Source organism: Phyllobates terribilis, unplaced genomic scaffold (genome assembly GCF_046119375.1).
Source record: "Phyllobates terribilis strain yellow unplaced genomic scaffold, ASM4611937v1 Scaffold_7__3_contigs__length_470593459, whole genome shotgun sequence".
Taxonomy (NCBI): domain Eukaryota; kingdom Metazoa; phylum Chordata; class Amphibia; order Anura; family Dendrobatidae; genus Phyllobates; species Phyllobates terribilis.
The window spans coordinates 69,319,369-69,335,158 of NW_027362767.1; the positions used below are offsets into that span (position 1 = coordinate 69,319,369).

At 37.0% G+C, this 15,790-nt stretch overlaps 1 protein-coding gene and 1 long non-coding RNA gene across 2 annotated transcripts in view; one reads left to right on the plus strand and one right to left on the minus strand.

The window, feature by feature from the left end:
* Positions 1-11,011, minus strand: part of LOC141153686 (uncharacterized) — a 59,031-nt gene extending 48,020 nt beyond the window's left edge. Inside the window, exon 1 of the long non-coding RNA XR_012247333.1 lies at positions 10,845-11,011. This is a non-coding gene — a long non-coding RNA (uncharacterized lncRNA). The remainder of the gene's footprint in view (positions 1-10,844) is intronic.
* Positions 11,012-11,104: 93 nt separating this feature from the next.
* On the plus strand, positions 11,105-15,089 carry SIX1 (SIX homeobox 1). Its single transcript, XM_073638724.1, has 2 exons — positions 11,105-11,897; positions 14,220-15,089. The coding sequence occupies exons 1-2, from the start codon at positions 11,338-11,340 to the stop codon at positions 14,512-14,514; spliced, it is 855 nt and encodes a 284-aa protein (XP_073494825.1). The 5' UTR covers positions 11,105-11,337; the 3' UTR covers positions 14,515-15,089.
* The last annotated feature ends 701 nt before the right edge of the window (positions 15,090-15,790 follow it).

Below are 15,790 nucleotides of genomic sequence, written 5' to 3' on the forward strand. Positions count from 1 at the left end.
TAGCGCCTCCAGCCTCTGGACACTACGCTGACAGACACAGCAAACCTTCTTGCCACAGCTCGCATAGATGTGCCATCCTGGATGAGCTGCACTACCTGAGCAACTTCTGTGGGTTGTAGAGTCCGTCTCATGCTAACACGAGTGTGAAAGCACAACCAACTTTCAAAAGTGACCAAAACATCAGCCAGAAAGCATTGGTACTGAGATGTGGTCTGTGGTCCCCACCGGCAGAACCACTCCTTTATTGAGGGTGTCTTGATAATTGCCAATAATTTCCATCTATTGTCTATTCCATTTGCACAACAGCATGTGAAATTGATTGTCAATCAGTGTTGCTTCCTAAGTGGACAGTTTGATTTCACAGAAGTTTAATTTACTTGGAGTTATATTCTGTTGTTTGTGTTCCCTTTATTTTTTTGAGCAGTGTGTGTATATATATATATATATACTCACACACACACTCACACACATGCAGTGGTGGAATGTTTTATTTCTATCTTTATGTTAGGCCTCATGCATTTGGAAGCAGCATGTGCACAGAGTCCATAGGGAGCCCCATGGAGTCCGTGCAGCTTTGTACTATGGGCACTTCTTGGGCTGCCATATGGTGCTATATAATATGGCATGACGAACGTGGCTTTGTTTTGGCTTATATGGCTGTGTATGAAAAACCTCCATATGGCTCTTTAAAAAATTGGATGTTTGGAGGACTACATATTTACAGGTATTAATTATGTATACATTATTATTTCTGCATTCGAGTGAAGTGAATAAATTCTCGGCACAACACTATAAAATGGAATTGTGTCATATAAATCACATTATATTGTTAAAGCTTTTTTTTATATATATATATATACGGTACAGACCAAAAGTTTGGACACACCTTCTCATTTAAAGATTTTTCCGTATTTTCATGACTATGAAAATTGTACATTCACACTGAAGGCATCAAAACTATGAATTAACACATGTGGAATTATATACTTAACAAAAAAGTGTGAAACAACTGAAAATATGTCTTATATTCTAGAGAATGCCAAGAGTGTGCAAAGCAGTCATCAAAGCAAAAGGTGGCTACTTTGAAGAACCTAGAATATAAGACATATTTTCAGTTGTTTCACACTTTTTTGTTAAGTATATAATTCCACATGTGTTAATTCATAGTTTTGATGCCTTCAGTGTGAATGTACAATTTTCATAGTCATGAAAATACAGAAAAATCTTTAAATGAGAAGGTGTGTCCAAACTTTTGGTCTGTACTGTATGTATTTTTAATAATATGCATAAATCTGAAATAATGTTGTGGCTACCTGTGCTAGCTATGAGTGGTCTTGATATATTCACCGGTGTAGTGTTTTCTATGCTTCAGTCTGGTATAGTCACTTTTGTAAATGTCAGGCGGTAGACGCTCCAGGTAATAGCACATATGGCCAGACATGAATAAACAAAAGAACAGTATTATGTGCTGCCCTTCTTTGTCTGTAGAACAGCGCCCTCTGTCAACAGCAGAAGGTAATTACATAAAAAGCAGAATCAATGATTGAGATTTTCACTACTGTCTACAACATTTCTGAGTGCAGTTTGGCTCAGTTAAATGTGCTGAGCGCAGCTACATGAACCTGAGATGTCCTGGAACTGCAATAATTACATTTTTGTATATAAGAATTTAAAGGAAATTTCTGAAACTGCAAACAGAATCCTGTATACTAAGGCTAAAAATTGCAAAAAAAACCCCAACACAAAACAAAAAACATTGTGGACTGAATTTGAGTTTCAAATCCTTTATTCTTATTAATTGGTAAGTGCACTTACAATGTTAGGAGTCCTAGTTCTCATGTAACAGGTCTCTACTACAGTCTGGGAGAATCCTCAAGAAATATCCATGTCTACGGGAAAAAATGCATCGCGGTATTGTATATAAAACCACAATCACAGTTTTAACATGTGGCTTTTGATTCTGCAGCACTATTGAGATAAATGAGAAAAACAAATTTTCACATTCTCATTACAGTGCATTCATGTTTTTGTCTTCCTATTCCCTGAAATGTGAAATCATTATTACTTAGTAATCACATGTATCAATGAATCCCAACAAAATGAATTGTCCAAAAATTGAGCTCCACATATACTTCCCCTCTCACAGCTACGTGCTATTCTTGCTGCCTGCATTTTATACCAGGATAAGCTGAGCATAAACCGATTAAATACAGAGTATAATGTCTACATCTGTATTCAATAAACTCCTAAGCTCCCCCTAGTGGTGGTTGCTGGAAACCAATATTTTATCATGTATTTATATGGCGCGAGACGAAATAAAATATGTGCAGCTTTGCATTTTAAAAACTGAGCCCTATATCGTGGCCAATCGTGGTAATCAATCAGAAGATTATATTTTCACCAATTTAGATAATGTAAAATGTTTTCAAGGATGGAAATTCACTTCAATGATTCATTTATATTTCTATACACAAAAATCCTAACTCGACAAATAATTCATTAATGCTTAAAGGTTGGCCAACTGTGCTCTTTTTAACTATTTGAACAGGTTGGATTGGGCTAAGAAATAACTCAAGGTTTAGGGTTCAAGCACAGATTTGTAGATACTGTGGCTCAGATTCATCAAGACTAGTGACATTAACGCCGGTCTTGATGAGGGGTGGTGAAAGAGTCAGACTCTCCTGTTTCCTGCAGAGATGTATGCCTCTTAATTAGAGATGAGTAAACCCGAACTTAAAATTTTGGGGTTCTTACGAGAGAGAGAGAGGGAGAGAGAGGGAGTTTTTCCAGATCCAAAGTTCAGATCTACATTGTTTTCAATTGGATTTGGGTTCTGGTTCCCAAACTGAACTTTGGACTAAAGTTTGAGTCAGGTACCAGAACCCAAACTTTCACAGGCCAGCTCATCCCTGCTATTAAGGAATCTGGAGCATTTGCTGCATGGCGTGCACCTCTGTGTACCACATGAGAAGTCCTACTCCAGTCAAGCACTGGAGTGAGATTTCTGGAGCAGGGAATGCCACAGCTCATCCTGAATTAGAAGAGCTGTGGTGTCATGCCTCCATCTTGGCGGAGCTGGGAGAAACTGATGTGAAAACTTTGAGATGCGCCAAAATTTTAAGACATTTCAAAAGTCACTATTTGGGCGTAAAAGCTTTGAGAAATTATGCCCATTATTCTTTTCTTAAAACACTGCTTCCCTTAATCATGCGGCATTCAGTAGAGTATCTCCATTTAAAATAAAGTATGGGCACAGAGCATTCCATGGACATGGGCAGCACGGTGGCTCAGTGGTTAGCACGGTTGCTTTGCAGACCAGGAGTCCTGGATTCAAACATCTGCAAGGAGTATGTATGTTCTCCCCGTGTTTGCGTGGGTTTCCTCCGCCACTCCAAAGACATACTGATAGGGAATGTAGATTGTGAGCCCCAATGGGGATAGTGATGGAAACGTCTGTAAAGTGTGATGGAATATGATGGTGCTATAAAGTAAGAATAAATAAAATATTATAGATTTGTCTACGGCTGTGTAGATCATGCCTTAGAGTCCAAAAAATTGTATTGCAATGATTTGTACCAAGCTGCGGATGGGACTTCTTCACACCCATGTATTTTAGTTAGTCTTCATTTAATTTTATCTCCTTATAGTCTTTTAGTGAAGGCGGTCTCATTTTTTATTATTAGTGGATGTCAAATGTGTGCTTGTTACAAAAACTTTTATATTTTTTTATACAGTTTGTAACAATACATAACCATAGTTTAACACTATTTAATTTTTTTTTTGCAGCAGACAGGAAGAGCTTGGAGTACATTCCCCAGCAATCCACTGTCCAGTCTTCAGGACTTGGGAGATCCAATTTGTCTACAGCACTTTCTAACGTAATTCGCATGCATTATCTTATTTAAGGAGTACTGTGGCTTGGACGTTTAAATTACTTTTGTGTATCATGTTACAAATCACTTTATCCTGAGAAACTAAAAGAAACCCAGCAGAACATTTACTCGACTTGCAAAAATTAAAGTGCGTAATGCATAAATAAAAAAAAAATAAAATACAAAAGATGTGTAAACTGATCGTGATCTTAAAATAATTTGTATATTGTAAAATTCTATTTTTTAGAACAGATTCATTAATTCTATTATTCATCAAATTGAACAGACGGAGAACAGATTCTACATGTGCATCCCGTGAAAAAATGATTTACTGTGGAAATTAAATAAAAAATAAATTAAACATTGCATATAAATATTTTTTTTTTATTTTGCATATTCTTTTAATCTTTATATTCCCTTTTTTTTTTGTTTACCTTCTATTATTTAATCTTGTCTTTTTGGCATTATTTTGTCAGTGTTTTATTCCACATGCGAGCGACATCTTGAAGTAATCAGAAGCTGAAAAGGACTCGTCCCCCTGGCATCTCAGGTTAAATAAGGCGCTCTAGGAAAATATGGTAGGCCCATTACAAGAAACCTGATCTGCCTTCATCAAGACTCCAATTGCCATTGCATTAGGATTGATTAGAGACCAGCAGTACCGTAATGACCCAGGGAGAGGGGCAGCATTGGGACCTCTAATGGCAAAATCTCACGGGGGGGGGGGGGGTGGAGGCTGATAGTTTTAGGTTACCATGAAAATTTATATATTTGTTTTTTATTTACCTAAGCAAATCAGATATCATGAGAATAAAAGGAAACAAAAAAATTAAAAATTAGGAGTGAGGAGGAGGAAAGGGATAAACGTATTGCTAATATCTCCCAACAGACTTCCTGTATAATTTGTTACATATAATAGCACAGAATATGAAACAAATAAACAAAGTAGCAAAAACAATTGTCATTAGCTTCCAGGGGCACAGATAACAGAGGCCTCCAACATTTGGGTCAGAGACAGAATAGCTGTGGCTTTTAGGCCTGTAATTTAGTATTTTACAACCACTGCAAAAAAGTGCAGAATTCTACTTTCTTTCTTAGGCTCGCTGCTCTGAGACAGGGTGTGACCACAGAAAATGATTTGAGGGGTCTACTGGAGGGCAAGCCAGAGCTGAATTTTTCTCCTAGAGAGTCAACAAAAATGAAGTTTTATTATAATGTGACTGAGCTGCAGATATTATGTTCTACGACCATAGATTGCCCCCTTACTCCTCAATTCAGGCAGGAGGGAAGAAGACCCCCCCCTACGCACTCTTTTAAAAGCCATGCAGATTGCCCCTATGCTGTGAGTCACAACATATACACCTCATAGTGGGGCATTCAGCGAAGTTCACTGCATAATTAACTCCATCTTTCCTGGCCAAGTTAACTGTTTATTTAGTGTCACATACTATTACCATCAGCGGCCCTTCTCTCCCAGAAAAATTAGCTCGCAGACTTCACCCTGCAAGGGCAAATTCTTCCTTCCTCTACTGCTGGAGGGGTTTTTCTTTGACCAGTAATTAAACAGTTAAAATGACCATGGAGCGTGTCTCTTGAATGCATTGTGCCTGCAGATATTTAGGAATAGATCTCAATGGCTGCAAAATAGACTTTGTTTTTTTTTTCTTTTTCTGATCATGAATTGATTTAATAAAGAAACATATTTCGTGTCAGGTTCTGGTGTGAATGATGAGCCAGCAATATAGATCATGTAAGGCCCCGTTCACACGTTCAGTATTCGGTCAGTATTTTACATCAGTATTTGTAAGGTAAAACCAGGAGTGGGTGATAAATCCAGAAGTGGTGACATGTTCCTATTATACTTTTCCTCTGATTGTTCCACTTCTGATTTTGGCTTACAAATACTGATATAAAATACTGAACGTGTGGAGCAAAGTGATCCCAGATATAGGCCATGTTCCCACAGAGAGTAAACACTGTGTTTTATTTTTCCACTGATTTTTGTTTTTTTTTGCAGAAAACCTTCTGCTTTTAACATTTCAAGCAAAGTGCATGTGATCATATGAGAACTCATGCCCATTGTGCATTATTTGGTACATTTTTTTTTTCTCTTTCCCATAAGAATTTAAGTACAGAATTCCAGTATTTCTGCACTAAAATAACCAATAGAAAATGTGACTTCAAATCTATACCCAAAAAAGGCATAAAAAAGGGGGAAAGTGCATTAAAAAAAAATGCAATAAAAATGCAATAATCACAGCAAATTGCTAATGCTTGTTTTGGTGTGGTCACATGCAGAAATAAAATAGGGGGGGGGGGGGGGGACCAGGGTTTTTTTTTGCATGTGGGAAAATGGCCTATGTATTTTTTGGTGCATTTTTTCCCTATAGGTTTCTATGGGGAGCCTGAAAAATGAATGTAAGAATCTCAGCACTTTTGCACAAAAAATTACATTGCAAAAACGCTGCTTCAAATCTGCACCAAAAATGCATAAAAAAGGGGGAAAACGCAGCAAAAACACAATTATCAGAGGAGATCGCTATTGTGTTTACGTTGTACCAGTAAAAAAAATTTGCATATGGGAACATGGCCATACAATAAAATGTGGCTCAATAGCCATTAAATTAATTGTATGTGTATAATATTCTATTTTTCCCTTATGCCCCAATTGTTAAGGCCATTTAATTATTTTTATTACTGTATTTAAAAAAAAAAAAAGCACAACATGTACTTTCTTCTATGCAAGTTGTAAATGCATCTCCCATAAATATTAAGATATGTAATATGATGGTTATTGGGTGTAAACTGAACATAATAACAGGACTGTTCAATGACGGTGATGGTTAATAGGACTTAATGGGCTGCGTCTGGTATTGCAACTCAGCCTGAGCTGCAATACTGGATGCTGCCTGTGAGCAAGAGTGCCACTGTTTCTTTTTTTTTGTAATCTTGAACAAGGCTTTTTAACATAAATCCACCATCCTGTTGGAATTTTCTATAAGTCACCACTATGTCAGAGAAGATACAGTTACTTACTTATTAGTCTTATTTATGTATTCATGAGTATTGAACAATTAATTGACTAATTAGGTCTAATATTTCTGTTCTGTAAAATAATGATGGCACAGCTGAGCACGCACAACACACAATGAGGCTATAAAGAGTTACAAAGAGGGGACGCTACCCTATAAAGAAATGATGACCAGCTTTCGGAAATACAACCCATCTAGATTCTGCTGATGTGCACCAATAGTCATGCTTGTGTGGGGATGGATTGGTTTAGTTAACACATTTTGGATATCTCCTCATAGAAAGTGTCCTTCTATATGCAAATATTACTTTTTTTCTACAACTTAGACAATTCTACACAAAAGGAGAACACCAACTGGAGAGAGGGACAAGAAGCATCCGTATACAGCTCCACTTGGCCTTTCCCAGCTCTGTAAACTCTGGCAGGAGTGAAGCATAATGGAAAAATTTGCACTTGGCCCTACTTCTAGTATTTGATCATCATTTTATTATAATGTAGGACCCATGTTAATGTTAAATTCTCTGAAAAATCGAATTATCAAGCTAGTATTAAAAATTTTGCAATTAAATCTATAAAACCAGAGATTAAGAAGGTGACATAAAGTTTACTCTCTCCTGACTGCTAATACACCTTTGCACTAATCTCTTGAGCAGCATCCCAGTTGCCTTTAGGCTGTGAGGAGCATCTTGAACAATGGCACCAGCATCTCCAAGTCATCCAGGACAAATTGAGGAGGCTTCTGGCCACAGCTTTCCTTCAATCACCTCCTCAGTTTTGTTTATACAGGTGCCTACCTAGTAATTACCTCCAGCTCATTAAAGTGTCCACTCTAGTTTATAGATTTGCTGTATTATTTTTATTCCAGGACACCGGCAACCTACAGATATATGTTAAGGGATTGAGGAGGTTATTTAGAAAGAAAATACAAGTGCTTATTGTTTTGGTTTAGGGCAGCCTATGTCACAGGCCTGGCTGGTGGGCAATGCACCACTGCTGGAGAGCAGATCGGGTGTCACACTGCAGATTCCCACTACAGATAAGGAAATGTGATCTAGTTTTCAGAACAGCAAGTGGTTGGGAAGAAGGAGGAAAAAAAACCTTTCAAACACAAAGCTCATTTACTAATGGACTGGTTTTGTGTTACCCAACCCAATGTACGGGAATGGCCAAGAGATAAATAATCTGCTCCAGGAGCTCAACATCTAATTAGGCTGCTCTAGTGTCCTCTGTGCTGGGCTGGGTGCAGAGGGTCGGATGTATTTTTAGCATAGTCTTCTGGTACACCATATCAGACTGCTTTATGGGTATCATCTGCATCTATATATATTCATTAGGGCTGAACAGGGCTATGTTCACCATGGAAAATAAAAAATAATAATAAAAACACATATATATACGATAGTTCTACTATATATATTTATATATATATATATATATATATATATATATATATATATATATATATGTGTGTGTGTGTTTTGGGGACATTTAGAAACTATGAATATTTGATTAATATCTGTCATCCCATTATGCATTGGACCAATACAACTACCTCTGCCACTGTATTTGTGGTATTATAATAACATTTTGGATGAGGACATGCATATGTGTTTATTGCATTATTCCATATATGCAACAGTATACTATTATTGCATGGTTACGTATATAAATTGTGCATTATTGTTGCATTTTTGACATATACAGAACATATTGCATGCATATTTCATTGCCTTGTATGATTTATTTGCATTGTGAGACTTATGGACTTTTAATTTTTCAGAATGTATTGGGCTGGGTTTGCACTTGTATATCCTTTTCTATCATGCAGCATCTTCCAGCCAACATTGCACAAACATCAGTAGTGAAACTGTATGTACCAGAATGCCAAATAGTTTATAAACGTCTCATACTGATTGTGAATTTTAGATGTGTAAAAATATTAACAGTTGTTGTTGTTGTTTTTTAAGAAACTGTCAAAATTCAAAATGGGAAGAAACTAGCAGCTCCTCAGTGTGTGAAGCATTTTTTTTGCAAGCATATAATTTAAAATTGAATGTATATACTGTTACACTATTCCAATGCATATATATATATATATATATATATATATATATATATATATATATATATATATATATATATATATATATATATATATATATATATATATAATGCATTGGAAGCCTACAGTATATAATAGTACAATATATAATATCAATGTGCATCTCTGCAGTGTGTGTGTGTCAGATGGGGTGGGGATCTGGCTCAGCAATGCCCTCCTGGAAGGGGCAGGAATGTGTCCTCTTGGAGCAGTTGATGGTTATTGACAAGGCAGCTGTGGCACCGGAACGACTGTTAAACCTACTCCCAATTCAGCTCAGCTCATACCCTAAAGTCTGGAACAAGTGCGCAGAAGAGACCTTAGAGCCCCCAGCCCCTGTCTCCCAAAATAGGGATTCTTCCCTGTAATTCTAGAAAATATTCTGATACCTTAAAGGGGGCTGGATATATGCTAATTCCTGGAAGACTTCAGGACATCCTAAGCCTTTATCCCTGCAGTACATATATAAATCTATAGGTGATTTCTAGTAAGATGATATCGAAACGTTGGCTACATTCTATACATCCTCCAGAATGACCAATGGTACACGTTATAATAAGTATTAATTTTTTCCCTGTGTTTGTAAATATTTATTTAATATTATCATGAATGAATATTGATTGCTCAACCTCTTAAGTGCCAATAATCTTCCATAAGAAAAGTAGTTAAATGGCCATTTAGTACTTTTAGACAATGACAGATAAATATCCACTTCTCCCAGCACCTCTGTATTCTCTTATCAGAGAGTATTGTTCTCCTCTTATTGCCTCCCTTGCTACCAACAATACATTATTACCTTTGTTTACAAAAGCCTAATTGTTTTAGGGAACTTTTTTTTTTTTTATAATTGCTTTCAAGTAAGGTGTGCAAATGAGGATTAACATAATGAGACTGGGAACTCCTTGTGCTTAATGCCTTGGTATGCTAGACCAAAGAGAGAAGAGGAAATACATGGAATTTTGTCGGAATGCTTGTGTTGTCTGTTTAGTAGTAAATATTAAGCTACTTATTCATATAGCTCTAGAGCAAAAAAAATAGCATGAAGTCTTCACAACCACCCTGATATTGGAAATATACATAAAAGAACCATAAATTCTAAAACATACAGACATCATATATATGTGTTTGTTTGTTTGTAGTGTATATATATATATATATTTATACATACATATATGCATATATAGATACACACATTATGTAGACATACATAGATACACACACATTATGTACATATATATACACATACATTATGAACATATATATACCCACATGTACATAAATATACACACACGTACATATATATATATATATATACAAAGACTATGTACATATATATATATATATATATACACGCACTACGTACATATATATAAACACACACAGATTACATACATACACACACACTCATGTACATATATATACCCATACATTATCTACATATATATATATATGTACACACATTATGTACATATACACACATACATATATACAGTTTATACACACAAACACAATGTACATATATATATATATATATATATACACACACACACACACACACTCATGTACATATATATACCCATACATTATCTACATATATATATGTACACACACATTATGTACATATACACACGTACATATATATATACATACACAATATGCATTACTTATAGAGCTATAGCCATAAATCTGCATCTATCTATCTATCTATGGATCTATCTATCACCATACATTTAGCCCCTATGTTCCCCATGCTGCCTCTGTCCTGTTTAATAATTCATCCCTATTCATCAGCACATGTTTTATTCATAGCAAGCATTAAGGTAATTAAATACCTACTCACCTGAACTGGACAATGACATTTTTTGATTTTTTTGTTTCCCACAGAGCTCTGCTGTTATAATTGATTTGTGCAGAGATGAGTCTTGGGTCCCCTTAGGTGATACTTGAGAAGGGTCTCATGTTGCAAGGCCCTGGCGTGTCTACCCCCCCCCCCCCCCTCCTTTCTCTCTTCCCACCCAAGGGCAGCAGCATCACCCCTGCCCTCCCCACCCTCCAGTCTGTGCTCCATGCTCTGCAGCCTGCCCCCATGTGTGCAGCCAATCAGTGTGTACAGCAGTGTGGAGCTTTAAGGAGGCTTCTACCAGAAGAGTGACAAACTTCTAGGAGCTACACGCAGCATCCCCTGTCCTGAGCAGCCTGTGCACTGTGTCCTCTGGTGGGTTTTTCTGCTTATACACTCTTGGATATACCCTGTGTGACTTGCACTAGTTCTCCAGTGTATGTGGAGCTCCTACACACCGAGTCTTCTGGCTGTGTCTCAAGCACACTGAGCCATGTCTATGCTGCCTTCCTTCGGCTTTACGCAGGAGCAAGTAGCCTGCGTCTGCGAGGTTCTGCAACAAGGGGGGAACCTGGAAAGATTGGGCAGGTTCCTCTGGTCCCTACCAGCCTGTGATCACCTCCACAAGAATGAGAGCGTCCTGAAAGCTAAGGCTGTGGTCGCCTTTCACAGGGGAAACTTCAGAGAACTTTACAAGATCCTGGAGAGTCACCAGTTCTCCCCACACAACCACCCCAAACTGCAGCAGCTGTGGCTGAAGGCGCACTATGTGGAAGCTGAGAAGCTCAGGGGGAGACCTCTTGGGGCAGTGGGGAAATACCGGGTGAGAAGGAAATTTCCTTTGCCAAGAACCATATGGGATGGTGAAGAGACAAGTTATTGCTTTAAGGAGAAGTCTAGAGGGGTTCTAAGGGAATGGTATGCTCATAACCCCTACCCCTCTCCCAGAGAGAAGAGGGAGCTGGCAGAGGCCACTGGACTCACCACCACCCAGGTCAGCAACTGGTTCAAAAACAGGAGGCAAAGGGACAGAGCTGCAGAAGCCAAGGAAAGGTAAGACTGACCAAGGGAAGGGGACTTGTCATGCACAGGCTTCATGTTGTTTCCCAACTCTTGGTGTTCTAGCAACAGATCATGTAAAAGCAGCCTGAGCCTTCAAATACCAAACCCCCGCATCTGTCTGCTAAAAGTCCCAGACAAAGAATCCCCATCATCTCCTGCTGCCACACGTGGTTTGGAATAGGATACTGACCACTAGTCCGTCCAGCACACAGGAGGTTAAAGCAGATCTGCTGGATGAGGAGTACAGGGTCGTCCATGAATGGTACTCCCAGTAATGATCTCGCCTTTTGCTGCACCCCCCTAGCTGTAGTAGGGCTCTCATAGACAGCAACATCAACAAATAAAGAGGTGACTGTGGAGTCTTGTGTTTTCCTAACTTACCGCATACTCTGCCGTGGCTGTCAGGCCGCCATTCACACACATAGAATTATTATTATTACACCTTATCTGTGGATATAAGGTTCCACATCTGAGTGACTGGGGCAAGGACAGACACAAGGCACAGAGTACAGAGAATATACAGAATACAGAGTACAGAGAATATACAGAATACAGAGTACAGAGAATATACAGAATACAGAGAATATACAGAGTACAGAGAATATACAGTATACAAAGTATACAGAGTACAGAGAATATACAAAATACAGAGTACAGAGAATATACAGTATACAAAGTATACAGAGTACAGAGAATATACAAAATACAGAGTACAGAGAATATACAGTATACAGAGTACAGAGAATATACAAAATACAGAGTACAGAGAATATACAGAGTACAGAGAATATACAAAATACAGAGTACAGAGAATATACAGTATACAAAGTATACAGAGTACAGAGAATATACAAAATACAGAGAATATACAGAATACAAAGTATACAGAATACAGAGAATATACAGAATACAGAGAATATACAGTATACAAAGTATAAAGAGTACAGAGAATATACAAAATACAGAGTACAGAGAATATACAGTATACAAAGTATACAGAGTACAGAGAATATACAAAATACAGAGAATATACAGAATACAGAGAATATACAGAGTACAGAGAATATACAGTATACAAAGTATAAAGAGTACAGAGAATATACAAAATACAGAGTACAGAGAATATACAGTATACAAAGTATACAGAGTACAGAGAATATACAAAATACAGAGAATATACAGAATACAAAGTATACAGAATACAGAGAATATACAGAATACAGAGAATATACAGTATACAAAGTATGCAGAGTACAGAGAATATACAAAATACAGAGAATATACAGAATACAAAGTATGCAGAGTACAGAGAATATACAGAATATAGATTATATACAGTATACAAAGTATACAGAGTACAGAGAATATACAGAATATAGATTATATACAGTATACAAAGTATACAGAGTACAGAGAATATACAGAATACAGAGTATATACAGTATACAAAGTATACAGAGTACAGAAAATATTCAGAATAGAGAGTACAGAGAATATACAGAGTACAGAAAATATACAGAAAACGGATTAAAGAGAATATACAGAATACAAAGTATACAGAGCACAGAGAAATACAGAGAAGACAGGAGAAGTCACTGCAGAGGGCTGGAGAGGAGGAATTATATGCTCTGTAAGAGTATAATCACATCCAAACATTGCTACAAATCTCATTGCAATGCCATATTCTCCAAGTCTATCTATCCTCTACCTATCAATTTTTATCTATCTATCTATCTATCTATCCATGTATCTATTTATCTTTATCTTTTACTGTCAATTACCAGTTTATTAATGTATCTTAATTGATTTGGTCTAAAATATATTCCCAATTAAAAGAGAACTCTTTTTAACTAAGCACGAAATATTTCTAGTAACAGATGGCTGATACATAGGAGAGATAGACAAATAGATAGATAGATAGATAGTACTTATCTATCTATCTATCTAATTGGCAACTATTTTTTCCAGGTAGATTGATAAAAAAAATGGAGGCAGCACACCAATACAGCAAGTTAGAAAAATGTTCACTGACCTATAATAAATAACCTTTATGGGTCATTAAATATTTTTCTAACTCTCTATTGGTGTGCTGCCTTGATAGATAGATAGATAGATAGAAATAAAAAATTGAAGCAGCACTTTTTTTTTAAGTATTGCTCCCCTTTTTTCTTTCTACTATTCAGGTTTGTCTTAACTCTCTTTTTTGATATGATACTGGTTCTGCTTTTTTCCTTTTTAATATATATTTAAAGACACATTAATAGTTATTCCTCTACCCCTTCTTATATATGTTTCATTTTTTTCCTTCTCCAGAGAAAACACAGAAAACAACAACACATCCAGCAACAAACAGAACCAGTTGTCTCCTTTGGACGGAGGGAAGTCTCTAATGTCCAGCTCTGAAGAAGAGTTTTCACCCCCCCAGAGCCCGGACCAGAACTCAGTCCTCCTCCTGCAGGGTAGCCTCAGCCACCCGGGGGGCTCTTCCTACACTTTGAGCGCTTTGGGGGCTTCTCAGGGCGGCCATGGCCTGGCCAGCCACCAGCATCAGCTGCAGGACTCACTTCTCGGACCTCTTACCTCCAGCTTGGTGGACCTAGGATCCTAAACTAGTGATCAGACAGGGACTGTGAAGGAGACACGCGTGGACTGCACAATGATTGTATATAGCGAGACACTTGGTGGTTTCAAAGCTCATCTCATGGTACTTAATAATATGTAAAGAGACTTTTTATAATGCTGTTGATGACAAGACCCCTCATGTCCCCAATGTTCACCGAATGCTCTTATAACCCCCTATAGCTCTTCTGCAATTAGCCAAAGCTGAGGACAGAGGCACTAGGACCCCCTCCTCCTGCAGAGCTCCCTCCACCTCCTCTCCATAGGATATAACACCACACTACAGGATATTATCATTATTATTATTATTATTATTATTGTGCTTTATTTATGAAGATCCGTATTTTTTTTTTGTTTTCCTCCAAAACCCAAGAAAATCCTAAATAATGGAAAAAAAAAACCCCAAAGAAAACATCTCTGGGGCTGAATGCTCTTCACAATGTCGCGAGTTCACCAGTTTGGAGGAGGTTACGTTTACAATTTATTTTTTTTTTCACAATTTAGTGGTATAAATCGATTGCAAAGTAGTTTATAATAAAATACAGTATTAGAAAACAAAATTAACTAGCGCCTGATGTCTTTTGTCCAAAATCAGAAGTCGCTGCGACATTTGAAGAAATACTGCGCATATTAGGTAAAATTACTTCTTTAGTAAATGTCCTTGTAGACAATGGCAGCATGTAAATCATTTTTTATGAAACACTGACCGCAAACATCAAGAACCCGATGTATATTTTTCTCTCTCTTGTGAAAGGTAGTGTCGCAAAATTTCCTAAATATTCGCATATTTATGCATTTATGTATTTTTTATTTATTACATTATCTCAGGGTCTAAACTAATAATGCATTTTCTTATAGACTGATCTGTAATTGGACAGTTAAAAATTATTGTCCCTATTAGTCGCACAATTTGCGAATATTACTTACATAAAGGCGCAAACACTAAAGCTGTCAATATACCTGACATATCACCATGTATTTCTTGTTGACTGGTATTGGAAAAGCGATTGAGTGCTGTAACCATGAAGTGGTGGTCGTCTGCTGGGCACAGTGAATGCAATATATGGGAGACCACGTCAGTCATTGCTAGAATTTTCTCCAGATCCCAAATGCTAAATAGTTTGATCAGAATAGTTAGATATATATTTGAGCATAATATAGCAGAGTTCTTATTCTTTCTTGAAACTACAAATTTAGCATCTGCATTTATTTTAAATAATAATATTAATAATAATAATAATAATTATCACAGCACAGCAATACAT